Source organism: Lontra canadensis, unplaced genomic scaffold (assembly GCF_010015895.1).
Source record: "Lontra canadensis isolate GAN:19392208 unplaced genomic scaffold, GSC_riverotter_1.0 scaffold25, whole genome shotgun sequence".
In the NCBI taxonomy this organism is placed as follows: domain Eukaryota; kingdom Metazoa; phylum Chordata; class Mammalia; order Carnivora; family Mustelidae; genus Lontra; species Lontra canadensis.
The window spans coordinates 14111650-14138386 of record NW_022631019.1 but is presented as its reverse complement, the minus strand read 5'-3'; the positions used below and the strand labels follow the sequence as shown (position 1 = coordinate 14138386).

Below are 26737 nucleotides of genomic sequence, written 5' to 3'. Positions count from 1 at the left end.
GATGTGGAAGGACAAGGCGAGCCTTCTTTAGAGGAAACGATGTTGGCGTTAATCTCCGTGGCTGAGTATCAAGTTGCTGGATGTAACATTTCCAGCCGCCTTCCTTATCTAGGTACAAGGCGCATTTGCCACGCTGATAGGCTTCTGGAACTCCTGCCTTCTCTGTGTACCCAGGAGCAGGGAGGGCGCCTCGGTACTCAGCGCTCTGTGATGGCAGGCAGAGCTCTTGAGGGACCGGCTCCCCTACTCTGAATGGTGATTTGGCCACAAAGAGGATCCTGATGAGAGCTGGAGGTCTTGCTGAACTCCCGACACGAGAGGACCCTGGCGAGTTGTTCACGTCACCACTTCAGAGTTGGAAAGCCAAGACCCCGTGGTCTTCAACACGGCTGGGCTAAGGCATTCAGACGCACCACGTGCCAGTCAGCCAGGCACGTGGGCACAGGGTCTCTCAGCATGGGTGCAGCCGAGTGAGGCCCGATAGAGGACCCCTTGTCCTCCCTGGGGTTCCGAAATCACAAAACAGGGACACCACTGTCCCCGCTCCAGGGAGTCTCTGTTGGAAGGAGGTGAAACACCGAGACCACGTCTCCACACCCTGATAAGCCAATGGCACCTTCAGTGCAAACTTGTACAGACTTGTATGTTCGTATGGTTTAAAAACAAAAAGATTCCATGAGTGACAAAAGCGAAGAAAATCAGAGTACACTGGTTTTTCTCAGTTTGTGAAGACTGCGGCATGCAGAGAGTAGCTACTGATGTTTGCAAACCTACTTACTCTCTATTTAAAAGTGGCTACTTGGCTAATCCACGGTTGTGGAAGCTATATGCTTTCCAGCTCCCAGACTATTTCAGAAACGTTGATGTGTTGGGGGATTTGTATTAGCGAAAGACCTGTTCTCTCCTCTGAAGCCACATCACACAAACTGTAATCCCCAAGAAACTCTAGCCACCCAAGCCCAGCAAAGAGGCTGCTTCCAAGATAGTGTCAACTGCCTGTTTCTTAAAAGATGTTTGCAAGAAATACAAATGCCAGTTCGACATTTCCTGAGCCCTGGTTATTTACCAGACTTGAATCCTCTCTGGGAAGTATTTAATCCTGCATCAAATACAGAAAGGCACACCACTGGCTTCAAGAGAGGGAGAGTTCATTTGTAAAGGCAAGCGGGTGCTCCAGAAAGGACCCAGACCTCAGGGAAGGGGGAGACCTGGTCACGGTGGTTTCAGGAACAGCCCTGGTTAACTTGCCAGTTCACTCCAGTGCTGGAGGGAATTTAACAACTGGAAGAGAACCTTCTCAACGTGCTTGGCGCATGTGCAAATTTCACTCTTGCAGAGGAGAGGCTGTGAAGATGGGTCGCAAGGATCACAGCCGCCCCAAGTTCACACAGCACTTGGGACTGAGCTGCCCGGAAGGCCACAGCAGCCAAGCGTGCTCCTTGCTCAGAGACCCAGGACCCTGGCTAGGGGGCTGTGGACTCAGGGCTCCCCCTCCCCTTCTTCCTGCGAGATGCCCAGCACCGACTTGTGGAGGATTTTGCACTCCTGCAGGGATCTGGTGAGGTCAGAGAACCGTCTCCTGGGCACTTCCATGGTTTCAATGCTGCAGGGCTGGTAGCTGGCCTGGTTCTTGTCCTCGGCCACAGCGACAACTGTCTGTAAGGCATCGGTGGGCCTGAAATGGTGAATGAACCTTCTGCCCGACGGCGACCTGACGGCCAGCAGCAGGCTGGGCTCTCGATCTGAGGGCTCCTCCGGGTCCCCCACCCTGGGGGAGGTCTGTCTCCTGGTCCGGACGATGACTTTCCTCTCTGGGGAAGAAGCTGGAGCTCTGGACTCTTCTTCACTCGTCTTCACGGTGCCGCTCAGCTGCAGGGAGCCGGCCTGTTTCACCACTGTTTCCACAGACCCCTCCTCCAGGCTCTTCCTGTTGATGGAAGGGAGGACTGGGTATTTATTGAGGGAGGAGGAAGCGCCAGCCGGCACCTGCTGCAGCAGCTCGGGGATCTCGCCGGGAGCTCCCTGGTTTGGAGAACTGGGTGCGCAGGCTCCCGGCCTCTGGCCGCCAGGCGGCTCGCAGGGGATGGCTGGAGGCAGGGAGGCCGGCACGCGGTGAGGACCCGGCTCTGTGCCCTGCGGTCTGTGCGGGCTCGGCCGCGTCCGTCCCTTGGCGGACTTGGGCCTGAGGACGTGCATGTTCGCCGAGTCTGGCTGCCAGATGAAGCCGTCAGCGGCCGTGTGGCCCGCGGTGCTGCGTTCAAGGGGGGCTATGTTCACAGGGGCCTCGGTGGCCATCGCTTCTCAAGACCCCTAAGGAAGCAGGAGAGAAGAGAAGCCGTGGATTATACTTCCCGGGACTCCCGCCTCCAAGCCAATCACCCCCGGGGCCGGAATCAGTGCCAGCTGGCAGGGAGTTTGGGGCTCCTCTCTGGATTTCCGGCGTGGGTGGGGGGCACCGGGTGCCACACATTCCTTCACAACCTCAGTCATTTCAACCACTTGGAAAAATCAGTGAACCAAGAGTGACGGGAGACAGGTGTCGAGCCCACCAGTAAAGAGATACTTTCAATGAGTAATAATTGCCATGAGGAAAATAAACAAAGTCGGCACCAGGGAGTGACTTGGTTTGGGGGGTGGTGAATTCTTATTCTTACGGGGTCAGGGAGGGGGCACCGTTGCTGATCTCAGCCCATTGGCCAGAACTCACAGGGAGGTACGCAGGTTCTAGGCCAGGGGCCAGCAAACCTTTTCTGTAAATGGCCAGATAGCCAATATTTCCAGTTTTGCCGGCCACGGGGTCTGTCACACAACTCCACAACTCTGCCTGTGGGATGTGGCAGCCACCACAGCCAGCAGGTGAATGAACGGGGTGGCTGTGTGGCATGAGTCTTCGTTTGTGGACACTGACATTTGAATTTCATGTCATTTTCACGGGGCACAAAAGATTCCTCTTCTTTCCATTTCCCCCCCAACCATTAGAAAGTACAAAACCAATTCTTAGCCCACAAGCCACACAAAACTGGCTGTGGGCCATCGTGTACCAAACCGGGTCTTAGACCATCTCCACAGGGACGCTGGGCACGAGGTCATCCCACAGGTGTAGGACCCAGAACACTTGCTCCTTACTCACAAAGCCCCCTATCGGCAGAGCCTGGACTTGAACCCAGGTCTTGTGACTCCCAGTCCTGTTCTGGAGGACCGGGCTTCACTTTCTGTCTTCCTAGCTACCTGGAGAACCCTGCAAGGGCCTCTGTATGTGCGTCTCCCGCTGGGGGTGCTCATGCATGCTAGCAAAGTCCCATAGAAGCCCCGGGTTCCCAAGCTCAGGAGGAGGCGTGGACACTTCTCTGTGCAGGCCCCAGTGGCCAAATCAAGTCTCCTTCTCCCCCCTCACCATCTTGGTGGCCCTTTCATTAACCCGGTTGTTACCACCTCCCCCCTTCCAGGCCCTGGTGACTACTTTCCCGTACATTGCGGGGCGTCTAGGGCTCCCCCCACCTTGGAATCCTGACCACCACCACATAGGCTGACCAGGTGTCTCCTTGCTCTCTAAAGACCTTCTGGTAATTTCCCAGTGCCTCACAGTCCCCAAGGAGCAGCATGTCCGAGTGCAAAGGAACCAGGACCTGATGTCCTAAGTCTGGGGTTCTATTACAGGCTGGGCCGGGAGTTAGCTGAGAAACCACGGGACTGTCAATCTACCTTCCTGACACATCCCTTTCCTCACCTATAGAATTAGCCATATGACCTTGAAGACATTATTTAAATACCTCTAAGGTCAGTCCCTTTTTCCGCAACAGGAAGACGGTAATACGAAATCACGTAAAGTGGCCATAAACACCGGGCTCGGGGCATGTGTAGTCAAGGCTTAAGAAGAGGTAAGGTTCTTTTGCTTTTGTGTTTGGTTTTCTGTTTGCTTAGTGCTTTCTATTATTTTAGGTCCAAAAACCTTACCTGTTGCTGCAGAGTTTTTCCCCCAGGAGGCCCTCGGTGGCTTTCCTCCTAGCCACCTCTGACCAGCAGGGCAAACCATGGAACCCGTGCCTGACCCACCCACTGCACAGAAATGCCGGAAGGTTGATTTCAACTGCCCATGAACTTGGCTTAAAAATGCAAAATCAGGGATGCCTGGGTGGCTCAGTTGGTTAAGCCGCTGCCTTCGGCTCAGGTCATGATCCCAGTGTCCTGGGATCGAGTCCCACATCGGGCTCCTTGCTCGTCAGGGAGCCTGCTTCTCCCTCTGCCTCTGCCTGCCATTCTGTCTGCCTGTGCTCGCTCTCTCTCCCTCTCTCTCTCTCTGACAAATAAATAAATAAAATCTTTTAAAAAAATGCAAAATCATGTTTTCCTAAGAAATGCCTTCTGATGTCCCACTTTAATTGCATCTTTACCTCAAACCATCTTACACCAAGCTACCTTCATCACAGTCCTGAGCAATGTAATTCCAACCCTGTAGCCTTGCATTCTAATGTTATTGGAACCCATGTTCCAAATTTTACCCATGTTGCCAAATTTTAGAAAGTATCCTCTTCCTCTCCATTAAAACCATACCCAAACAAGACACAGTCTTCCCCTATATTCCCCAGGCACTAGCCAGTTCGAAAGCTATCCTCCCTTTCTTAACTTAAAGGCCTCTATGTTTGCTCCCTTCTGTCCACAGACTGGGTCTTTCCACACTTCCCATCTTCTACTTCTCGCTAGGTTTTCACACCCAATCTGGCTGCTGGGAGTTCAGGAACCTTCTCCTTGGCATGAAAAAAAGCCGGCCTGTCTCCTTGTTAATTTAATCTGTTTTCTGATCAACTGTGAAGAATGTGGTTTTTCCCCTGTTGGCTGAGTTCTAAAGTCTTTCACTTGCAATTAAGCAGCTCTGCACTTTAACTCAGGGTGACACGAGAAGGTCATGATTGTCCAACTGTTCTGCCAAAGATAAGCACAATTTGGGAACCAGCTCCCCTTCTCGGTCCTCCCTCCCCCCTCCAGCAATGGCTATTAATTTGCCACAGCTTCTACAGAATTATCACAGACTTGGCTTCTAACTCCCACACATGCCTCAGGAAGGTTTAACTGTCAGTAAGTTTGGTAACTTAGAAACCTCTTCCTTAACAACTTTGATGAGGAAAGTCATGTGTTCTCGCAGGCTCTCTGCTGGATTATTTTTAACAGTAAAACTTGACTATGTGCATGCACTTTCTATACCTTTTGGTACTATATAATTATCCATGTTCAGGGGGTGTCATATTCAAGACACCCTGGTCATAAGATAACATGACTGCGAGCTATCTCAGAGAAAAAAACCTCAATTATGACTAATTCCTATAAGCCCACTCATGGTTATTTAGAGACTAACACCTCCTTCAGGTAAAACCGTTCCATCGAACCTGCTTTCATAACCCACTGCCTCCTCCCGAGCGCGGGGACCATCTGTTACATGGAGGGAACACCAACTCTCCCCAGCATCTATCCCATAGAAAGGGGAAGCTGGGGAGGTGGTGGTGGGGAACAGGTGTTTAAGGACCTGGGCCAACCATGCTTTTGTATCTACACCTTGGGTCCCGAACCCTGTCTACTCCCCTGGGTCCGGGAAGGCTTGGGCAGTGCCCATCACTACCCCCCGCTTAGCTCATTTCCCCACCTCGAGGCCTGGCATACGTTCAACCACAAAGTGATTTGGCAAGATCTTGGTGTGGGCATCCATCAAGCCACCAACCAAATAGGCAAGTGGCCTGTTTGCTTAAACAGAATAGCTACACCCCAGAGGCCTGCTAGGAGTCAGGAAACAAACATCAGTAACGGTTTCCAGGGAACTGCCAAAAGGGCAGGTACCCATTGCTTAAGATGAATTGTCCAATCGACTGGAAAGGAAGAACATTGGACAGGAAAGGCAGAGGCCATATTCCTGCTTTCCAAAGAAGCCCACCTCTCAGCACAGGGTCAGACCACCCCCTTTCACTGGCAACCCAAATCTAAACCCACAGCAAATGCAGTAAAATACACCCACCCACGTACCATCTGCTGGTATATACCGAGCATGCATACATTTGAATTGGTCTTTTAAAAATGTTTATCAGTTAATACAATCCCCTGCCAACAACCCCACCACCCCCCAGCCCCAATCCACCGCCCCCCCTCCCCATGAGGCTTTCAAGATGAAAGCACTCAGAAGAATCAACAGGAGATGGTAGTTGGCCTGAGCAGGAGAAAACTTTGGTACCATGCCCAGTTCTACCCCCGGCTAAATGATTAGAATGCACTGTCCCACGCAGAGTGCAGAGTGCCACGTTTACAAGGGGGAGTGGAGAAATTGGACCACAAGCCACCAAGTGATCAAAGGTTTGGAAAAGGCAGTGGGGATGGTTGCTAGAGCAGCGTGGGGGAGGGGGTAGGAGGAAGAGGAGAGCTTAATTATTTCCAAGTAGGGACAGCTCTAAAAGGAAAGGAGCTGAGCTGGAACAGCAGAAGCAGACATTTGGGGGAGGGGCAAGAAAGAACGTCTAGAAAGTGAGCAGTGCCTTGGGTGAAAGCGCATGGGTCTGGGGGAGGCTCTGATCTGGTTCCGGTCGATCCGAGGGCAGGACGTCCTTTGGTCCCCTTGGGTCTGTCCGTGTCCCAGTCTGTACTGCCCAGCCAGGAGCACATGGCCCGGCGGTTTCCCAGCCCCCTCGGCTTCCGCGGAGCCCGGGAGCTGTCCCATCCAGCAACGGTGAGCTGGGCTGGGCTGGCTGGCTTTGCCCCGGAGTGGCCGCTTCTCCCCGGGACCCCTCCTGTTCCCCCCTCCCACCCCCACCCCCGGGGGGCGGCCTGTCCCAGGGCAGCGGGCGCGCTCACCTGGCCGCTGCTCCATCCGCCCGAAGAAGTTGCCTGGCTCAGTCCGGCTGGTAAACAGCCGGCGTCTCCGGGGCAACGGGCAGGAGGGGGCCACGTGCTTCCGGTCGGTGGGGCACCTCGCCCGCCCCAGGGTCGCGAGGGTGGGGGGCCTCCTGGGTCCTCTCCTGGGAGGGGTTGGGGAGCACCGTGGGCTGTGACCTGGGGGCAGGCCCCAACCCTCTCAGTGTCCCCGGTTAGGAGAGAGGCTGCTGGACTGATTCCCCGGGCACCCTCCATGCTCAGCGGCTGATTCTAGGGCTTGTGTTGAGTTGGGGCCTCTCTCTGCCTTGTCTCTTCTCAGGGCAATGTCTTTAACACCAGCCCCACACTCCCCGCGGCTTCGGGACCCTTGGGATCAACTATATCTGCCCTGTTTTGCCTCCCCTAACCAGGACCCCGGTACTTCCAGCAACCCCATCCACCTCCACCCCATTTGTCTTTCAAGTGGAAACTGCAGCCCATTGCCCTCTAGGCTTTCTCACTGCCCCCGCCCCCCATACGTGCTTGTTTCCTGCCCTGACCAGCCCACAGTCCTTTACCCAGGCCATTCCCTTTGGAGAATCCCCCACGTCCTTGTCCTGCTGCCACTCCGTCCCTCCCACCTGATGAAACTCCATCAGTCCACTTACACCCAGGGGCTGAAGATACCTTGACCAGCCGCAGACCTTGGCATAGTTTATGGAAAGGTGTGGTCTCCAACACCTACTGGACCCTTAACCCCAGGCAGAAATCCTCCCACTTCCCCCAGTTCAGTTCTGTCTCCTTTCTCCTATGGTGGTTATTTCAAACCTTGTACTCTCTCCTAAAACCTCTCCCTTCTCCCCTGCCCCTCCTCCAATGCAGAAGAATCCTTACTTCCCTCTTCAGAGACAAAAGAGAAGCCATCCTATGGAAGCCTTGTTAGTGTTCTATCATCAGACTACGCACTTGTCTGCTTTCCTCCGTCCCTCCTGCTCGAATGGGAGGTGACATGTCCTCTGACTCTGTCCAAGACCTACTGCTCCTCCAACGGCCCTGAAGCCAGTTCCCTGCCAAAGGGCCACACACATACACTCCAGACCTTTGCTCCTGCTGTCCCTGATGCCTGGAAGAGTCTTCTCCATCCTCCCCAAACTTTGCCTCCTCTCTTCCTTTGCCTAATGCCCACGTAGCCTTCAGATCCCAACTTGAATGGATGAAGGCTTTCTTCCAAAATGGAATTAACATAGCTTCAGAAGGAGCTCTTACGACTACTATTGTGTGCCAGGCACGGTTCTAGACTCTTGGAATACACAGACGAATAATTTCGTGACTATATTATTGGAAGGTAATGTTAGTAGACAAAAAACAAATTATCACAGGAAAGAACCAGGGTATCCTAGCATTGTGGCCGGATATCTGCTGTCTCGTGTGTCCTAGACACACGGACATGGGATTGCACTAGGGCATGACTGCGACCCTCCTCTGAGATGGTCACAGTCTGGTTGAGGAGGCGTGTCACACGCCCTTCAGGAGTTATAGATCAGATTGTTTTCAAAATACAGTTTGAGCCAAGAATGGAAGGGCGGGCAGGGGTTGGACATGGTTATGTGCCCCTGTCCCTGACAGGAAGGTCTTTGGGCCCCAGGAGGAGGGGATCATTTCAGCAGTGAGGTTCCCTCCTGTCTCAGGAAAGCTGTGCCTGACCTGTGGGAGCTGCGGGTGGGCCATGCCACCTGCTGGGGTCGCCTCCTGCCCAGCCCTAGACATCCGGGGTGGCACCTGGGGCCCCAAGGAGGTGCAGGAGGTGACGGTCTGAGGAGCCGTTGGCTTCACAGCTCTGTACTGGGTGGCTTCTTGCTTGTAAATGATTCTGTCAGAAATATCTAAAGCAATGCTCTTCAGGCCTTTGACGCCCACCCAAAAAAGATTTAAAGTAGATTCTTCATCAGCTATTTTAATAGCACCTAAGGATTATGCAATCTTTTGGAAAATCAAATCCGCTTCTCCCCCTACCGTGCGTGTATGTGTGTGTGTGTGTGTGTGTGTGTCCCTACGTGGGCATGCACTGAAATGGGGCTGATGCCTGGGGTCTGTTTAATATTCAGCAGGACGTGTCCTTTGCTCCCCAGGGCTATGTAACGCACAGTGCCGGGGGAAGCTGGAGGGAAGGAAAGAGAGCCCATCCACCAATGGCTGTGCCTTCCTGCTCTTTAAAGAGAGCGCTGACTTTGTCACCTTTGTCTCCCCTTTCTTTAAAGAACATGTCTTCAAAAGACGAGCCCTATAAGGCCTGGTCTCTGACACGCGTGCAAAATGGATTCTCAGTAAACGTGGCCAGAGGCACCTGCTCTGCCAGGTTCAAAGTGGGGTTGCCCTCCTTCCCAGCCGTGGTTCCCTTACTCCCCAGCTTCCTCCGTGGGTTCCAGCCAGCTTATTGCCCAAACGGGCCTTTGGTCTTCTCATCTCCAGGGCCGTTACTCATGCCTTCCCCACCCTGCTTCCTTCCTCGAAGTCAATCCAAATTTACTGATCCTTTAAGGCCCCTGTTAAAAAGTCACCTCTTTCATGAAGGCCTTTCCTGACCACCTCATTCTCAACCCCAAACCACATGGGCTTTTGCTGATCCCTTTTGGTCCACTGGAACATGTCCAAGATGGCACCACCCGCCCTCACCAGGTCAGTTCCTCTGATCTTCAGTGCTCTCTTCCAGAAACGCATCATTGGCCTCCTTTGCAAAACAAAACAAAACCAAAACCAAAACAAACAAACAAAAAAACAACTGACCCTCGGGGTCCCTCAAGTTCTTGAGTGGCTGAGCTGTTCCAGAACCCCAATCTGGCTGATTCCACCCCGTACTCCAGAGCCCACCCCCAGCCCGGCATTCCCACATGGCACCTTTACCTGCACCCACCTGTTGCACTGGTCGTGAGGTAGTGGGCATGGGCCCTGGAATCCAGGCTTGAGTTTAAATCCTGGTCCCACCTCTTGCTAGCTTGCTAGAGACCTGGGTCGCTGATTAGTGTTCTCTGGACCTTGGTTTCTAACTCTGTAGAACGTAGGTGGTTAAGAATGGGAGTGCGTTGGGCTTGAAATCAGATGTTACGTGGAAAGGTCTTAGCATGTGCCGGGAACGTGTGACTGCTTGGGGAGGGTTAGTGCTCATTATCATGTTGGTTTCACCCTCCGTGTGCCCCTCCGTCAGCAGGACCTGAGCTCCTCGAGGCTAGGAACTTGCCTGTGTCTGAGTCCCCTGCTTTGCCCGCATGGTGCCCACTTCATGATAGGCGCTCAGCAAATGAGTTAAATTAATGAAGAGACAATGCCGATTCCACAGCTGGCTTTTCCACCGAGGGACCCGGCTGGCTGCCACTTGGCATCCCCCAAGGATTTCTGGTTTGAAGTCTAAATGACCTCCCCCAGGGCCGTACTGAAGACAAGAGCTTCAGTGTCTCAGCAGCTTGTCCCCAAAAAAGCAGGTGGCCTCTTTTTGAACTAGCAGCTTCCAAATTTTGGAGTCTATACCCAGTGTACTATTCTGCCCTCGATCCCATTAGATGTGTTGATTGAGACCGTGGGTAATCTTCAAGCAGAAGTAGGATGGGGTGTGTGCCCTGGTGGAGAGGCCAAGACGCTGGCACAGTTACTATGCGTCCTGATGCCTGAGCATCCCAACAGGACCTGCAAGAGGGAAGTTTCTAAATAGTGAAATCCACCTCTTAAAGTGCAAGATTCTACTGTTTCCCCATATTATTAGAAAACATCCATTCACGTTGTGCCTCCTTCCCTGTCTTCTTAAGCAGAACATAGCAAACATGGTACTTCACCTTGGCTACTGTTGGCCAAGTGCTTTCGACTTCAGGAACTTGTTCAGTCTTGCTGGCAATCCGTGGGAGGGGCAGGCTCATTGTTTCCACCTTGCGGGTGATGAAGGGAAGTTTCAGGAACTTTCAGTGGCTCTTCCAGGAAGTGGGGGAGCCCCGCTCCTACCCTCTTCTCCAACAGAGAAGCTGGAGCTGTTTACCCTGCACCTCAATCTCTTACACAATGCAGGCTTTTCTCGACGACTTGAAGTCAACAACACTCCAGGTGCAACTGTGTTACTGTAGCCAGAACTATCTGTCCCCACACTCAGTGGTTCCAGGTTTGCATGCTTGGTCCATTACCATTTTCATCACTCCCTTCTCTCCCTTGCCCACCTACTAAAAGCCACCATTTAACTCCCTTCCCGTTCCACTGCTGGGTCTGAGAAAAAGAAGCTGACCCCTTGCTGGAATTGTGTCTCAAGTAAAAACGTTCACTGTGTTTTGGGTAGGTAGAGCCCTGGGCACAGTGCCCTACAGGGAAGCAGGAGAATGGCTCAGGGTTAGGGATGCCAGTGTTGGTGTCCACACACCTCGGGCGAGTCCTGGCTCCATCAGTATGCAGGACAAAACCCCTCACTCCTGCCGGCCTCTGTTCTCCCATCTAGAAACTGGGGTTGATCATCTGGGCCACAAGGGGAGACTTGGAAGAGAATTAAGGGAGGTAATCCACAAACAGTGCTTAGTCCGTGCTGGCCCTGGGGAGGGGATAGTTTTGTTTATGTTTCTGTAACTCAAAGCATCATCAGACTCTGATCATTTCTTCCTTCCTTCATTCGTTCCTCAAATATGGATTTATCTCCCACCTCCCTGTGCCTGGCTTTCTCATTCGCACGATGAAGGTGATAGCAGTATTTCTCCGGCCGAGGGCTGTGAGGATGTACTGAGTATCTGTCTGCAAAGTGTTCAGAAGACTCGCAGGGTGTGGAAGTGTGACACAAAAGTGACTCATCTTCACCATCATCCTCGTGTGTGCCAGGCCCTGCGTGTGCCGGAAGGCACTGGGAACAAAGAGGTGAGCAAAATAGAATGAGCTTTGATTATGGAGCTTGTGGGTTCTTTCCTGCTCATTTTCTCTGTGGGGAGAAAAGCCAGCCAACATTTCAGCATTGTCTACATCAGATAAATTGATGGGTCTTAGGGCATTGCTCACCGGCGCCTGCCGACCCGCTGGCTGCTGCGCTAGAGACTGGAGCTGGAGCCCGTGCTGTGCTCCCCACCATGCTCTCGCCCTTCGTCACGTCCCCGGGCCTCCGGCCCTGTGCCCCTGCTGTCAGTTCAGTGCAATCCAAAGCACCCGCAAGCGGTCAGTCAAAGGAGAGGACCGTGCCCGTCTCGCCTCAGTCACAGCCGTGGAGGCCAATAGAAGTCTGTGAAAATACTCTGTCACCCTCAAAAGGCCACACGGGCAAGAGGTCTAGGCAGGGATCCTGGTGAGGTGGAAAGAGTGCTGAATTGGGAGGTCGGGACCAGAGGTTCAGTTCTGGTCCTGCCACTTGGTAGCTGTGAGTCACTGCTCTCTGAGCCTTGCTTTCCTCAACTGCCAAACAGGAAAGTGATAGGCTTTACCTGTTGGGTTGTAGGAGGAGCAAATAGGAGTGGAATACAAATTTAAGGTAGCTCAAGGCCCCCTCCAACTCCTCCTTTTGAAGGTGAGTTCACTGTTTATCACTCTACATGGGACAAAGTTGGTCTCCCTGGACACAGATTCTGAGACCGAGAAGTGCATTCTCGGGAGGCTCCCAGGAGAGACACCTGTCGGGAAGTGAACAAAGACGGATTGGAGAGAGGGAGAAGCTGACACATAAAGGGAGAAGCTGACAGAGAAGGAGAAGCTGACACACAGAAGGAGAAGCTGCACACACGGTGGGAGGTTGACAGAGAGAGAGAAGCTGGCATATGGAGGGAAAAGCTGACACACAGAGGGAGAAGCAGACAGAGAGGGAGAAGCTGGCACACAGAGGGAAAAACTGACACACAGGGAGAAGCTGACACACAGGGGGAGAAGCTGACACACAGGGAGAAGCTGACACAGAGAAGGAGAAGCTGACAGAGAGAGAGAAGCTGGCAAGCAGAGGGAGAAGCTGACAGAGAGAGAGAAGCTGGCACACAGAGGGAAAAGCTGACAGAGGAGGAGAAGCTGGCACACAGGGGGAGAAGTTGACACTCAGAGAAGCTGACGCATAAAGGAGGAGTTGGCGCACAGAGAGACACTGATTTCATTACCAGTAACACACCCGAGTCCCTTTCTTTGTCTCTCCAAAGCGTCATCACCTGCTCTTCTAAAAGACGTGCATGCCTTCTTCTTGGACTACACCATCGCACGGTTATTTTTGCAGACTCAGAAGAGGAAAGGGAGCCAGCCTATAGAGACGGAACCTAATTTAAAAACCTCGCTGCAGCACTTGGAACGGAGACTGGCTGAGACCAGGCCTGGTCCAGGCCGAGCCTTACATCCTCCAGCAAAACTAGGCCAGAGAGGGGCAGAGGTAGCAAGGACACCTGATGCACTGGCCCCGGGGCCCTGCAGCAGGGAGCTCATTCTGAAGTTTTCCCGGGAAACTTTGTCATGGAGAGTAAAGCTAGCCAAAGCTCAGTGCCTATCAAATTCTCTGGGATCAACAGAGCTACTGTTTGTACTCCGAGTCCTGCTGTTATCAGATCGAGCCTGATTCCTGATGGGCCACATCAAGGCCACTTGCACTTAGATCTCGTGCCAGAACGGGGGTGGGAAGGCTCCTTGGGACAACGGGGGTCCCTGAGCCTCCTCTGTTGTCCTATGGCAAGTGAGCCACATATGAGGACACCTAGTGCTGCAAATATTAAGAAGGGTGTGTTTCGCTGTCCTAGCAATTTTCGGTACCGAGCAGATTTACCTGCCTCGTTTCCACTGGTCCCCCCAAGTCTGAGAAGCTGGGGGCTCTGTGGGTTCGAGAAGGCTCTTCTGACTCTCTCTGTCTCTAAAACAATAGCAGAGTCTCTCAGTTTGTGAGGATGAAATCAGGGAATGCCCGCAAAGACCTCGAAGAAAACAGCACGTGGCATTGAGGAACTCCTTAATAAATGTTTGAAATTACTGACAGGTCTTTTAGACTCACTTGATAGGAGCGGAAGCCCAGGTTCAGAGGAGCTAAACTCCTCTGAAGGAGGAGCTTCCCTTCCAAGGAGGGAAGGAAGACACGGATGGGGGCCCACCGTGCTAGCGGGGCTGGACTTCCCGGAGTGGGATTTCCATCACGGACACCCTGGATGCCTTTAAACTTGGGAACCGTGGAAATACCGACTCCTCAAAAGAAAAAAGGAGGGGACGGTATTGCCAGAAAAAGAAAAGAAACACTTGTACTCTTCAGACAACAGAGCCCTTCGTATCTTTATATTTAGGTTCTAAATACCAGAAAGGGTATCATATTCAGAGATAATTAGGTTTGAAAAAGATCCCTTTGCTCTGAGCCCTGAGCTGTGATTGGGGTTTGGCACCCACATGGCCTCGCCTCATTTTGGTTATTTTCAGGAGTTGGGCTGGCAGACCCCTCATGAGCAGAGAAAGGTGTGATCGCCCTGCCCCCGACCCCCTGGTGTCCTCGGGAATGAAGGCCATTGGGGTTCTCGTGGTCTTTGCCTCCTGCCGTAAGTAGTATGGAGCTGGGAGAGCTCCAGGGCTCTGTCCTCCATCTGGGTGTCCATGTCTCCGGGCAGCCCCTTCTGATGTGGTATCGGGTGGGGGGAAATCAGGTGTTACTCAAAAGAGAATCAGGAGTGGAATAGGCGCCCACCAAAGTCCTCCTCCTTCTGTTTCTTCTACAAAATGGGCTGGTCCCAGCATTGGGACCTCATGAAACGTTGAGAAAATCAAAGGTTGCTAACCATTTGCTAAGGAAAGGGGGCCTTGACTACTGTTTTACCCCACATCCCCTTTGGAAGCCTCTTATTCTTTCCTTCTTTGTCTTTGTTTAAAGTCACGTAGATTCCAGAACAAAAACGCAGACGTATATCTAGCTAATTTAGGGACAATTAATTCTCATCAGAGAGGCTCTCTTATGGTGACTTATGGAATAATGGATAATTATAAGTCATTGCTACCAAGAGATCAGATAACACACCCCTCCCTGCACAGTGAGAAAGAACTTGCTAGCAAACTGTGTTGAGTTTGTTGGAAAACTCTTTGACTTGGATGAGTTTGATTCATAGAAATTTCTTCAGATCTGTTTTTCTGTCTGTTTCAGCTTTTAGCTGTCAGTTCTCTAAGTCAAAATGTCAGAAATGGAGCTCCCATTTTCCCTTTAGTCCGGGGTGGAATTTACAGTTTTCAAGATCTTGGGTCGGCGGGGGTGGAGTGGGGGGAAACGTAGGGAGGACCACTTCCACAGCCCCTGTGGTGGCTCTCTACAAGATCAGTGCCTGGCCTCTCTCTCTCGAGGGGCTGCTGGGGGACAGCAGTGCCTACCCCAGGCTTCCTCACCCCTTCTGTGGTGCTTCAGGACAAGAAAACCACAGTTTCACATGGGAATGTGGAAATGTGTTCCAAACGCCTCTGTCTCTGTGTTTCTTCCCCAAGTTCATGTTTTTATGTTATTTTGTTGCAAAATTAATATATGCAGGTAATTAAGAAGTAAAATAAATGAATATAACAAGCTGAAGCCACTTCTCATCCTTCCCAGACCCTAGTCCTTTTCCTACACCCTAAGGGAACCACTCTTCAGAGTTTGGTAGACACACTTCTAGGCTTTTCCACATGTTCATTTCGACCATTTTAATAGAAAAGTATTACTTGGTCACAAAGTATTACATGGTCACTGTAAAAAAAAAAAAAAAGTCAAACAGCATAAAAGTATATAAATGGTGTCTATCTTCTTCTCCACCTACTTCCTCAATCCCACTGCTCAATCCCGGAGAGATTGCTATTAAAAGTAGATGTTTTCAAGACACAATTTAGTTACTCTCCCTCTATGAGTGGATATGTGGGTGGTGTTCAATTTTTTGATACCACAAGGGACAAGCTGCAGCAAATATCCCTGTGTGTGTGTGTGTGTGTGTGTGTGTGTGTTCTACCCCCACTTCTGTAAACATTCTGTAGAAGTAAAAATTGCTGGGTCCCTGTATATTTGCCATTAAAAAAAATAAGATTGAGGGCATCTTTTCTGCTTCTGAAGAGATTGTACATGCCTGAGGATATTAGTAGGAACCGGCATCTCTGGTTTTAAATTTTCCCATTAATGTCGCATGAGACCCAAGGGTGTTTCTGTCTGGGGTGGTGGTCTTCCACTTGGCGGGGTGGGGGGTGCTCTGGGGGGACACATGGTTGATGGTAATGTCTCGAACATCATGGAAGCTGGGTTCTCGTCCTGGGCTGGCAAGAAACTGGCTGTGGGGCACAGTGTTCTCTGATACTATTCCTTTGCCCAGGAAAGGGGCTGATGATCCCGGGCCATGCCCATGTCTGGGGGCATGTTTCGGGGTCTCTTGGTGTCCCAGAGGCCAGCGCTCTCGGTTCGAGTCACCAGGCTGCCATGTTCTCACTACCCAGTGTCTTCTTTCTTGTGTTCTGGCCGGCAGTGATGGCCCCTGCCCACAGCAGCTTCTGGCAATTTCAGAGGATGGTCAAACTCATCACGGGACGGAGTGCTTTCTTTTCGTATTATGGATATGGCTGCTACTGTGGCCTTGGAGGCAAAGGGACCCCCGTGGACGACACAGACAGGTGAGTCTGGGGGCTCCGGGCCTGTTCTCCTTTCATGTGCACTGAAACCCAAGCCTGAGGCGAGGCAGGGTGTTAGGACTCTCACACTGCGAGAGACAGAAGCCCATTTGCAGTCCCGCAGCCACCATCTTGAAATCCTTGTGTCCAGACGACGTGCCCCGAGTTCTTGTGCTGCATCAGGCCTTGAGAATCATCCAGTCAGTCCAATTCAGAGCTTGAGAAACGTCTTCAGTTCTCAAACGTCATGGCAAACGTGATCTTCGCTCAGCAACCCAGTTTTTAGGATTAGACCACGGCAAGGCCGCCCTGCTGTCTCCTGGGCCTAATTCCACATTCCGGGAGAGAGAATCCCAGTGGCCCAGTTTGGAAAAGTTGTCCATCTGGGCAAGGCCACATGGCCCAGCGTGGCTGCCAGGCCTACTCTTGAGCGTGGGGTGGGGAGTGTGAGTCCTGAGAAGAAGTGGAGGTTGGCGTAACCTGGCGAGGGCATGGGGAGGGAGGAAACAGGAAAGCTTGTACATCATTCATGTGGAGAAATAAGATGTTTCTCACCACTTTTAAGCTCCTGTGCGTAAATATGTTCTTGCAGTGGGACCCGAAATGTCATGCCTGGAGCTTGATTCCTGGGGGCTGGGCTTCGGAGAGCCTGGAATATTCCACCCAGAGGAATCCCAGAGCACTACAGGGGGACAGACACAGATGGAACCTCCATCATGTGCCGAGCACTGGGATCGGTGATTGGCACATGGGACCTAACTTAACCCTTACATATCCGGTGGCCAAGGCAGTGGTCCCATCCCTAGGTGACAGGCAGCAGCCACGAGGACCCCCTAAACCACCATGGCAAAGCCTAAAGACACACCAGCCCCTGAGTGGCCAAGTCAGGATTTGAATAAGGATTTGCCTGTTTCCAAATCCGGACTCTTTGACCCTCTGTCCCTCCCCTTCCAAGCCCAAAGGCTGATGACAATTTTAATGCCATGAGACAAAGATGACAAAGAGCAAAGAGCCCACTCCCAGGTAGGGTTGGTGACAGGAAGGACGGAAGCATCTGGCCCAGAGCATTTGCTTTTCTGTGTCTTAGAATCCAGTCCCCGGTCCTGCCCCAGCTGCTTTCTCTTCTTCATGTTCTCCCTTTCCGCCCCGGGCCACTCTGAGCACCATGAGAACATGGTGCTTTGGGTGTTTTGGTGAGCCCTGTCTTCTCAGAGGCTGTCACAGTGCTTGGCACATGGTAGGTGCTCAGGAAAAATTCATTATGTGAATGACCGAGTCACATGGACCTAGGTTTGAGCCGTGTGTGTGTGTGTGTGTGTGTGTGTGTGTGTGTGTGATTTTCCAGCTGTATCATTTAAGGAAATTCCCCCCTTGGGAGCTCATCTCCTCCCCTACAAAAATAGGGACAACAATCACACTTCACAGGGTTACATGGAGAAACTAATGAGATAGCAGAAGGTACTAGAAAGGGCTCACGAAATGTGAGGGGTAATGTTTATATTGTTAATATTTTCAGGAATTTACCTCCTTGTCATCAATGCTTTCTCGCTCTGGGGAAGAGGCAGGGGCGTCCTTTCCAGGGTCTGCCCACGGCTCCCCCTGCCCCTCTGTACCCCCTCCCCGATACCCTGAGGACCTCCCCCATCACCTGCTCTGGTCTGGCCCCCAGATGCTGCCTGGCGCATGATTGCTGCTACGGGAAGCTAAAGCAGTTTGGTTGCCAGCCCGTGCTGAACAGCTACGAATTCCACATCGCCAACGGGACCGTGGCCTGTGAGTAGCCCTCTCTGCGGGGACATAACTTTGAACTTGGGCGCCTCCTTAATGCCTGCCTCCTGGTAGAGGAGCGTTTTGAGATGAAGATGGACAGTTCTAGGAATCGGAGCTTCTTGGGAGTGCTTGCTTGGTCTCTGGCCTCTCCTGTCCATGGCTGCATCTCCAGCACCTTCCGGGAGCCTGGGGTATAGCACCTGTTCGATAAGTAGTTGTTGACTTGAGATTACATTGAATCTTGCAGCTTTGCTTGGCAACTGTTGCTGTCCAGAACATTCCTCTGTCTGTCATGTGTTAACAAAGCAGCTTAGCTGTCTTTCAGTTGAATAAATATTTGTTAAGGGCGAGGACATGCCAAGCCCTGGTAGGTGCTGTCAGGGGCGGCTAGAGGCGGGGGACACAAAAGTAAATAGGAGGGGTCGGGGAAGGGAACTCATGTGTCATCAAGGCCATTCAAGGAGGAGAGCAAAGAACAAGGGTGGGCAAGCACTGAGTGTCCAGCAGGTGGGGAGTGGCCTCCACTATTCCGGAGCGTGTTTGGGGGCTCCTGGGGTGTGTGTCTAGGGAAAGTTTGGTCTAAAGAGCAAGTACATTCGAAGTCCCTGGCTGTAACTTTCTCATAAATGTCATTCATTCCAGGGGAGCCAGTGATTTGAGTGTCCCTTCAGACAACTGGCCTCCCACCTGGCCTTGCGGAGTTGCACAAACCACTTTCCTCCTTACGTGTATTTGTGCTCAGCTGTGAGTGTGTCGGAATTCACCTGCACCCCAAGGTCAGGGAACAGCCACCTCCCTTCCTTTCATTCCCCCCACCTTAGAATGGGTGCTCAGTGCCCAAACCCTAGGGCTTCCCAGCTCCCCCCAACCCTGGAGCCCTCCCTCAGGACATACCAAGACGGACCAAGCATTAGGACTATCCGGTGTCCCTGACCCAGTGGTGAGACCTGAGCCGGGCGGGGGTGGGGGATGAGGCTGGGGTCTCAGAGCCCCACAATGGGAGGACAGATGGTCTACTTCTCAACCTCCACAGCCCTCAGCCCCCAGCCACACTGTCAATGAGGAAAACCTCCATTTCCCACGTGAGTTCAAAGAGACTTCTGTGCTGGAGCTCTCTGGCCATGACGGTGCTCATACCTAAAGCTGTGTGTCTCCTGGGAGATCCTGCAGACCATGCTCAGGGGCTGGGATGGGGTCAGGGCCTGGTGGGTGGGCAAGGGAAGAGGGCTGGAGGAAGTTGCCCCCGAAGTATTGCTTACTTTGACACATGATGCCCTCAGAGGCAGGGACCAAGTTTCTGGCTGCCTCTTCCCACCCTTCTTCCCCACCCCCACCCTTGGCAGGAGTCATGGGGTCAAGCCTGGCGATTGGCTGGAGCAGGCGCAGTCTTCTCAGCCTGGCTCGTGGTCTCACTTCCATATGGTTTCTTCTCGTTGCTTTTCCTCTTGGTCACAACATCTGTCATGTCAAGTGTTACCTTAAAGTGCCTGAAAAGTTACCACTTTTAGAGAAAATATCCTCAAGGAGCTCTGTCCTCTGGTGCCCCCATGAAGTGTGGGGACTGAGGAAGAAGGGAAAAGGTGATCTGAGAAGGGAAGTAGAATTTCAGCCGGTGCGGAGCACCTGCCCACATTGTGGTCCCAGGTTTGGGGCCAGCCTCTGCCCTCTGCACCTGGAGCAGCTTTTCTTTTCTGTTCTTTTCTTTCTTTCTTTCTTTTCTTTTCTTTTTTTTTTTTTTTTTTTTGTGTGTGTGTGCAGCTTCTTTAGCAGTTATCCTCCCTCTCCCATGTAGGGCCAGAGCCACAGCCTGGGACCCCAGGAGTTGGGGAAGACAGTGATCTGAGTGACAAGATGGACCCCTCCCCTCCCCCCACCAAAGTGGCACACAGAAGCATCCTCTGCTTGGCACCTGCTGGGTGGTGGTGGGAGGTGCAGGGCCGAGCTGGGAGCTGGTGGGGAAAGTTTGCAGCCTGGGCTGTGTTTCCCACAGATCCTGCCAGGCAGCCAGTTGCCCCTAAAGCTTGAGAAGACCTCCTGGAGTCAGGCACCCTGCTAAGGGCGTTAGCATGGGGAGGGGGCAGGTGCTTCCCAGACAGTGAGTACCAGGCCAACCCCCTGTCCTCCCCACCTGACCTTGCCAAGCCCCAACTCCCAGGAGGAGGGCCAGGAGCTGGTGATCTGAGTTCTGATCGTGGGTCTGCTGCTGGTACCTGCTGAGCCCACAAACCAGACCCAAGCACATTCATTTACTTGTCCAGTATTGCCTGAGCGCCTACTGGGTGCCCATCCAGAGCCAGTGCTGTGTAGGGGCTGGGACTCAGAGCAAGGCAGACTCAGGTCCTGTTCTCCTGGCATTCTCCAGAGCCGAAAGCACCCTTGGGATCCCTTTAGACCAACCTCTCATTATAGGGACAGGGAGACAGGCTCAGAGAGCGTAAGCGTTTGATCTGATTAACAGGCAAGACTAAAACACATGTGTCTTTAGCTTTTCCAATGCTCTGGAACGCAGTGCTTGTCATGAGTTTTCTGGGCCTCAGTTTTTTTAATCCACAAAACAGGTGTATTAGTGACAGCAGCGGTCTGTGAGCATCTGTGATAGGTGCTTTACACAGAGCACCCTAATCCCTGGGATCCTCCTTTGAGGTGAATGTGGTTATCAAGAAGGACCCTGAGGCTCAGAGAAGTTAGCTGAGATGGCCACAGTCACACAGCCAGGAAAAGAGTCCTGAGTCAGACCCAGGTTGTCTGGTCCCAGAGCTGGTGCTCCTGCCTCGCACTGCACCCCACTCCCCATGGCATGGGGCTGCTTAGAGGGTGTTGGGGGGGTGCGCTTGGTTGGAGGGCTCCCACAATTGCAAGTCTTATTGGACTTGCCCTCCTTGTTGGCAACATCCTCATCAGAATGCGCAGCACTGGCCCAGCAGACAGAGAAAGGCAGATGAATTCGGCTCCTGTGATGCCCCAGATCTTTCTGTTCTAGCTTTCTGTTCCCTGTTAAGAGGTCCAGAGAGAGCACAGACTTGGGAGTCAGGCTTAGAGCTGGGTCTGAATCCCAGCTCCACCACTTCTAGCCAGATAATTGAATGACTATCCTGGGCCTTAGTATCCCCATCTTTAAAATGGGGCTAATACTCTGCACTTCATAAAGTTGCTAAAATAACCGCACTACAGGGTCTGGCCCATAACAGGTGCTTAGGCAATGATTTTCCTTTTAGAAGCCGGGACTTCTTTTTGCCCCTAAGTTTTCTTTTCCCCTTTACTTTTGCAGAATAGCACTGGGATTTTCTTCATGACTGTTAGATTTCTCGGAAGCCTCTCCTTTGCCCCTGTATCCCCTCAAGCTAACGTCATTAACTCCCTAGAGAAGAAAAGCTCTTCCCACCTCAGTTACACTGCGGTTCAAAGTGCAGCCCCATAAGGGTTAACTGCCTCTCCCCACCACCAACCCGCAACCTCCAAGTTCTGAAATCCCTACCCAGAGCCTGGCCCCAGGTTGCCTAGCAACCTGCAGCTGATCCGGGATGCAGTTAGTGAGCAGGGAAGGGAAAGGAGAAAAACAACTTGGCCTGTCCATGTCTTTAAATGTCACTGGGAGATCAGTCAAAGAAAGGCCTATAACCCAAGCCCTGGGGCCAATTTGCCAGGTAGGGACGGCTGCCCTCGAGCAACCGGGGTACCTGGGAGGTTGTTATCCCTCCTCTGAGTGGACTTATGTAAGTTCTTGGCATTTGCAAGGGACTTTAAGATTAGCCAGCAGAGACACCCACCCCCTCCACCCACACAGCCATGTATGCGTTGTGCAAGGGGCCATGGGAGGCAGAGACCAGGTTCCAGCCCTGGTCCCTCTTCCACCTCCGTGTCTGACAGCCTCTGACTTCTCCCTCCACCGACGAGGGAAGGTGAACATGGCAACCACTGGAATTTGTGGTGTGCAAAGCTCTTCTTCTTTCATTACTGGATGTATCCCTCACAACACCTCACCCGCTGACACATCACCCTTTTTTTTCTCCTCACATTTGTCTCTACCTGAAATTGCTTTGTTTGTTTATGCATCCGCTCTCCTGCCAACCAGAATGTGAGTTCCGGGAGGGCAAGGAAAAAGCCTGGTCTTGTGGGGGGGGGGCACTCGTCCTCGTTAGAACCCACAAAGAAGGACACCCTGAGAGCTATGCAAAGTGGGGTCTGCGGGCTCAGACCTGTACCTCCAGTGCCTAGCCAAAGGCCAGGCACATGTTCTGAACTCAATACCTGTTTGATGAGTGAATGAATGAACTCATAAAATAGTCAATGCTAATGTCTGTTTCCCGATTTGAAAGCCGAGGAAACAGGCTTGGGGACAAGCAACTTGCCTGAAATCCTAAAGCATGCAGGCAATGGGTCTGAATGGAGAACACTGCTTCCCGTTGCCTGGGATGGGGGTCTTTTGCTGCCACACAGAGGGTGAACCTCCAGCCCGTGGGGCAGCAGCACCCAGGGACGGAGTGCTCCCTGGATGTTTAGGGCAGAAGATATGTAATAAGAAGACACACTCCCTGCCCAGGGAGCTTGCCTCCAGGGAACAAGTCAGTATTCCCAAATATTGAGAAATGAAGTGTTCCAACAAAGCAACAGGATACAGAACAATGACGACAGGGAGAGGGAAGGACAGCTACTTCAGGGGGCCGAAGAAGCCCTTGAAGGAAGCAGCATTTAGCCAGTGTGGCAGGAGCAGAGGCCATGGGCATCGGGGCTGCGGTGGCTGGTGTCGCACAGGGAAAGGGTCCGCAGGGCTGGGTGGACAGGTGAGGAGGGTGTCTTCTCCTTCTGTTGCAGGGGAAGCTGCCAGAGCGTTTGCTGCAGGATACGGTCTACTCTTGCTTTAGAAAGATCACTCTGGCCACTGTCCATGGTGGTTGGGGAGCCGGGGAGGAAAAATGAGGAGCCTTTAGTGAGCACTGGGAGAAGCTTCCACGGGGTGTGGAGTGGAGAAGGAGAGAAGTGTTGGATGCCGGGTGTTTTGTAGGTCGATTGTCAGGGGTTGCTGATGCAGAAGATGCAGAGTGGGGAGGAAAAAGACCCAAAGAATCCAAGGTTCCTGGCCCCAGTGGCTGTGCGGAAGGTGTTGTCTGAGCTTGTGCAGATGGGGAAGAACAGGCTACGGAGACCCAGCAAGCACTTGGCATGAGACTTTCTGAGTTTCAGATGCATATCAGACACCCGATGGGGAAGTCAAGTGTCCAGGAGCATACGGGAGTCTAGACCTCAGGGGAGACACCTGGCTGGGGCAAGAACCCAAGAGTCATGGGCGTTCGGATGGCATTTATTTTTCTTTTATAAATAGATTTTATTTATTTGAGAGAGAGAGAGAGAGAGAGAGCACAAGCAGGGGGAGAGGTAGAGGGAGAAGCAGGCTTCCCACTGAGCAAGGAGCCCGATGCAGGACTCAATCCCAGGACCCTGGGATCATGACTGGAGCTAAAGGCAGACACGGGACCGACTGAGCCAAGCAAGCATCCCTCAGATGGCATTTAACTCCCTGAGACCAAACCAGAGGCCCAGGGAGAGAATTTAGAGAGCAGGGTAGAGGCCTGGGACACAGGCAGGTGGAGGCCCGTCAGCAGCCCGAGTTCTCTGTGGCAAACATTCCTGTACAGCGTTCTGCTTCGTCCCATTGTGGAAGTCTACTCCACGGACTGAGAGAAACATCCCTGAAGCCTTCAGGTCCTTTCTTCAAGCCTCAGTTCCTGTCTTGGCATCTCTACTAGCAAACCGAAAGATGCAGGAACTGGATTCGGGCTGGTTGGGAAGAGCTGGCACGCAAGGAGGACATTTCTCGGCCCAGGCTTCCTCTCCTTCCAGGTCTTGAGGGGCCTGGCCCGGCCACGGCTATGGGATGCCCCGGAAATGATAGCCCACAGCCTTTGGCTCCGGCTCAAGATCAGTTCCAGTGCGCCTGGGGCCCAGATGAGGTGTTCAGAGGTCACACTGTGTGTCAGGAGAGGGTCAGAATCTGTGTGTATGAAAGGGACAGACAAAGCCAGAAAGGGACAGCAAAGCAAGAGAAAGGACAAAGGACAGTAGAGATGGGAAAGAGGAAGAGAGAAATAGAAGACAGAGGTAACCAGAAAGAGGACAAGAAAGAGGAGGGGACCGAAGCAGAGTGACAGTGGCCTGGATGAGTGACAGTGGCCTGGACGAGTGGCAGGCCCTTTCCCGAAGAGAGCATGGTTGAAGGGGGGCAGTGCCCTGCATCCAAGTAGCCCCCTGAGGACACAAGCCACGAGTCCAAGTGGGCCCCTTCAGACCACGGCAGGAAGCAAGGGGTGTGCTGGGTGCGAGGGAGATCAGAGACCCAGAGGGGACAGGGACTTGAGCGGGGCTTCTTGGGGGGAGCTGAGGCTTGATGAATCCTGAAGGATTTTCTCAGATGGAAAGAAGGAGTGCGAGGGCAAAGATGACCCAGGTGTCGGGAGCAGTGGGAGTGGCAGGAGCCAAGAGCCAGGGGCGGGAACATCCCTGGCACACTCCAGGAGGGCACACGGAGGGCACAGCTGGAGTGTAGGATGGCTGTCGACGCATCTTGAGAAACGAAGTCTCTGGGGAGGTGTGGGAGGACAGCTTGCTGCTGGAGTTGGACTTCAGAGGGAGAAAGGCAAACGAACGGAGGACGGCCGGCACTGGGACCAACTTCGAAGGGCTCCTCTTCTTCCCAGAAGCATCACCCTCGTCATCACCGTCAGCACTTACGGAGCACGGTGGGTGTGCCTGCCACGTGCAAACTGCTCCCTCCATACCCGGCGGCCAAAACCCTCACAACGAGACTACACCGCAGACACCATTATTTATTTTTGACACTTACAGTTCTCATCATCATTTTGTAAATGTGGATGCTGCAGCTAACTTGCCCATGATCAACAAACTGGTGAGTCTGGCTGCCTCCCTTCCTCAGCCCCAACCCTCAGAAGAGAGCGGAACACACACACACACACACACACACACACACACACACACGCAGAGCCCTGCAGCTCTGGCAACTAAATAAAAGATCTCCATCTAGTGGTGACTTGGCCAAAGGGCAGACACTCAACCCCAAAGGCCCAGAGAGAGGCTGGCTGCATTCATTTATCTGCGACCCTCGGATGAGCACCCACTATGCGCTACCATCTGTTCTGCACGCTGGGGATGCTGTGATGGACAAGACAGACAAAACCCTGGCCTCGCAGAGCTCACACTCTGTTGAGAGGAGACAGACACATGCAAGCAAATGCATAAGAAATGCATGGGTTGTGCAAAACACAGTGAATGAGATAGACGGGAGAGGGGCTGCTGGATGGTGCTTTAGGTCGGGGGCCCGGGAGGGTCTCTCTGAAGAGAGGAAATCTGACCACAACCCAAAGGAGGGGAAGGATCCAGTCACTTGAAGATCCTGGAGAGAAGTGCTTTAGAATGGCGAGAATAAAGGCCCTGGTACAAGAGGGAGCCAAGCATGTGACAGGACAATGTTCCCAGAGCAGAGCAAAGGACAGTGGGGAAGGAGAGGTTTGCAAGGGCCAGATCACAGCAAGGCTGCTCTCTGGTCCCTGGTGAGGATTTGGATGTCTTCCCGCAGTACTAGGAAACTGCACTGGGGCTTGAAGCAGGAGAGTGGACCTGATGGGGGTGACAGTCTAAGAAAGTCCCTGTTCATTTCCTCCTGTTAGGGAGGAAGAGCTGGTGGGGCCCGGGAATGCAGGAGTGGCCAGAAAGGTGGAGAGAAGAGGGCAGAGCGTGAAGTACTCTAAACAGAGAAATCGGTGGCGTTTGCTGTGGACTGGATGTGCAAAGTGGAAGGAAGGGAGGAACCCAGGCTGCTGCTCACTTTCAGGTTCGAGTAGGAGGCAGTGCCCTTTTCGAGCCGCGAGCGTGGGTGAAGGACAGGTTGGTGGGCAGAGGGAGCACTACATTGAATGTTCCCTTCTGAATGCCTTAAGCTGGAGATGCCTGAGACATCCCAGCGAGATGTCAAGCAAGCAGCTGGTTATATGAAGTGAGTTCTGAGAAAGTGGGTCCCGTGTCCTTGGTCAGTGTGCCCACTCAGGGCACCCCCATGTGCAGCCCAGCCTCCCCTCCCCGTTTCCTTCCAGGCTTCTCTTCACTCCAGTCCTTGTGGCATGTCCAGATGTGACCAGGGACCCAGAAGGCAGACTCCCAATTTCCTCCCTTTCTGTTTCCAACCCTTGACCCCTTGCAGCAAGCCCCCATTTTCCCAGACCTTAGAACCAAGTGGAGCCCCCAGTGACCCCTTCTCTCTCTGCAGGTCAATGTGCCCTCGACCCCAGCGTCAGCTGCCTCTGTGGGCTGCGGGCATGTGAGTGTGACAGGCAGTCTGCCTACTGCTTCCGAGAGAGCCTGCCCACCTACGAGAAAAACTTCAAGCCGTTCTTCTCCAGCCGGCCCCGCTGTGGCAGGCATAAGCTCCAGTGCTAGGCAGCCACGGGCCCCCTTATCGGTCAGCATGGGATCCAAGGTCACCTGTCCTTCCTGAAGCCTTCTCATGCCATCCCCAAGAGGCTCTAGTTCCGCAGTCACCCTTCGGCACATGGCCTAGGGTACTCCTTTGTCACTC

At 52.9% G+C, this 26737-nt stretch overlaps 2 protein-coding genes across 6 annotated transcripts; one reads left to right on the top strand and one right to left on the bottom strand.

Annotated features, from left to right (window-relative positions):
• Window positions 1-622: 622 nt before the first annotated feature.
• On the bottom strand, window positions 623-6850 carry UBXN10 (UBX domain protein 10). Of its 3 annotated transcripts, none has more exons than XM_032863621.1 (2): window positions 6829-6850; window positions 623-2310 (listed from the first exon to the last, which is right to left on the bottom strand). In XM_032863621.1, exon 2 carries the CDS (start codon window positions 2293-2295, stop codon window positions 1480-1482), a length of 816 nt encoding a protein of 271 aa, XP_032719512.1. In that variant the 5' UTR covers window positions 2296-2310; window positions 6829-6850; the 3' UTR covers window positions 623-1479. The 3 variants fall into 3 exon arrangements, with proteins under 3 accessions (XP_032719512.1, XP_032719513.1, XP_032719514.1); XM_032863622.1 differs by lacking the exon at window positions 6829-6850 and adding an exon at window positions 3955-3985; XM_032863623.1 differs by lacking the exon at window positions 6829-6850 and adding an exon at window positions 2746-2779.
• On the top strand, window positions 6194-26737 carry PLA2G2C (phospholipase A2 group IIC). Of its 3 annotated transcripts, XM_032863624.1 has the most exons (6): window positions 6600-6703; window positions 11538-11703; window positions 14200-14315; window positions 16242-16386; window positions 18053-18156; window positions 26429-26737. In XM_032863624.1, the coding sequence occupies exons 3-6, from the start codon at window positions 14222-14224 to the stop codon at window positions 26596-26598; spliced, it is 513 nt and encodes a 170-aa protein (XP_032719515.1). In that variant the 5' UTR covers window positions 6600-6703; window positions 11538-11703; window positions 14200-14221; the 3' UTR covers window positions 26599-26737. The 3 variants fall into 3 exon arrangements, with proteins under 3 accessions (XP_032719516.1, XP_032719515.1, XP_032719517.1); XM_032863625.1 differs by lacking the exons at window positions 6600-6703; window positions 11538-11703 and adding an exon at window positions 6194-6333; XM_032863626.1 differs by lacking the exon at window positions 11538-11703.

What these genes read in the sequence shown, in the direction of transcription:
- UBXN10 (XM_032863621.1), bottom strand. Translation starts at nt 2,295, where the DNA reads ATGGCCACCGAGGCCCCTGTGAACATAGCCCCCCTTGAACGCAGCACC.
- PLA2G2C (XM_032863625.1), top strand. Translation starts at nt 14,222, where the DNA reads ATGAGCAGAGAAAGGTGTGATCGCCCTGCCCCCGACCCCCTGGTGTCC. An exon ending in CCCGTGGACGACACAGACAG is followed by an intron (nt 16,387 to 18,052) that starts GTGAGTCTGGGG and finishes TCTGGCCCCCAG; the next exon opens with ATGCTGCCTGGCGCATGATT. An exon ending in CGCCAACGGGACCGTGGCCT is followed by an intron (nt 18,157 to 26,428) that starts GTGAGTAGCCCT and finishes CTCTCTCTGCAG; the next exon opens with GTCAATGTGCCCTCGACCCC.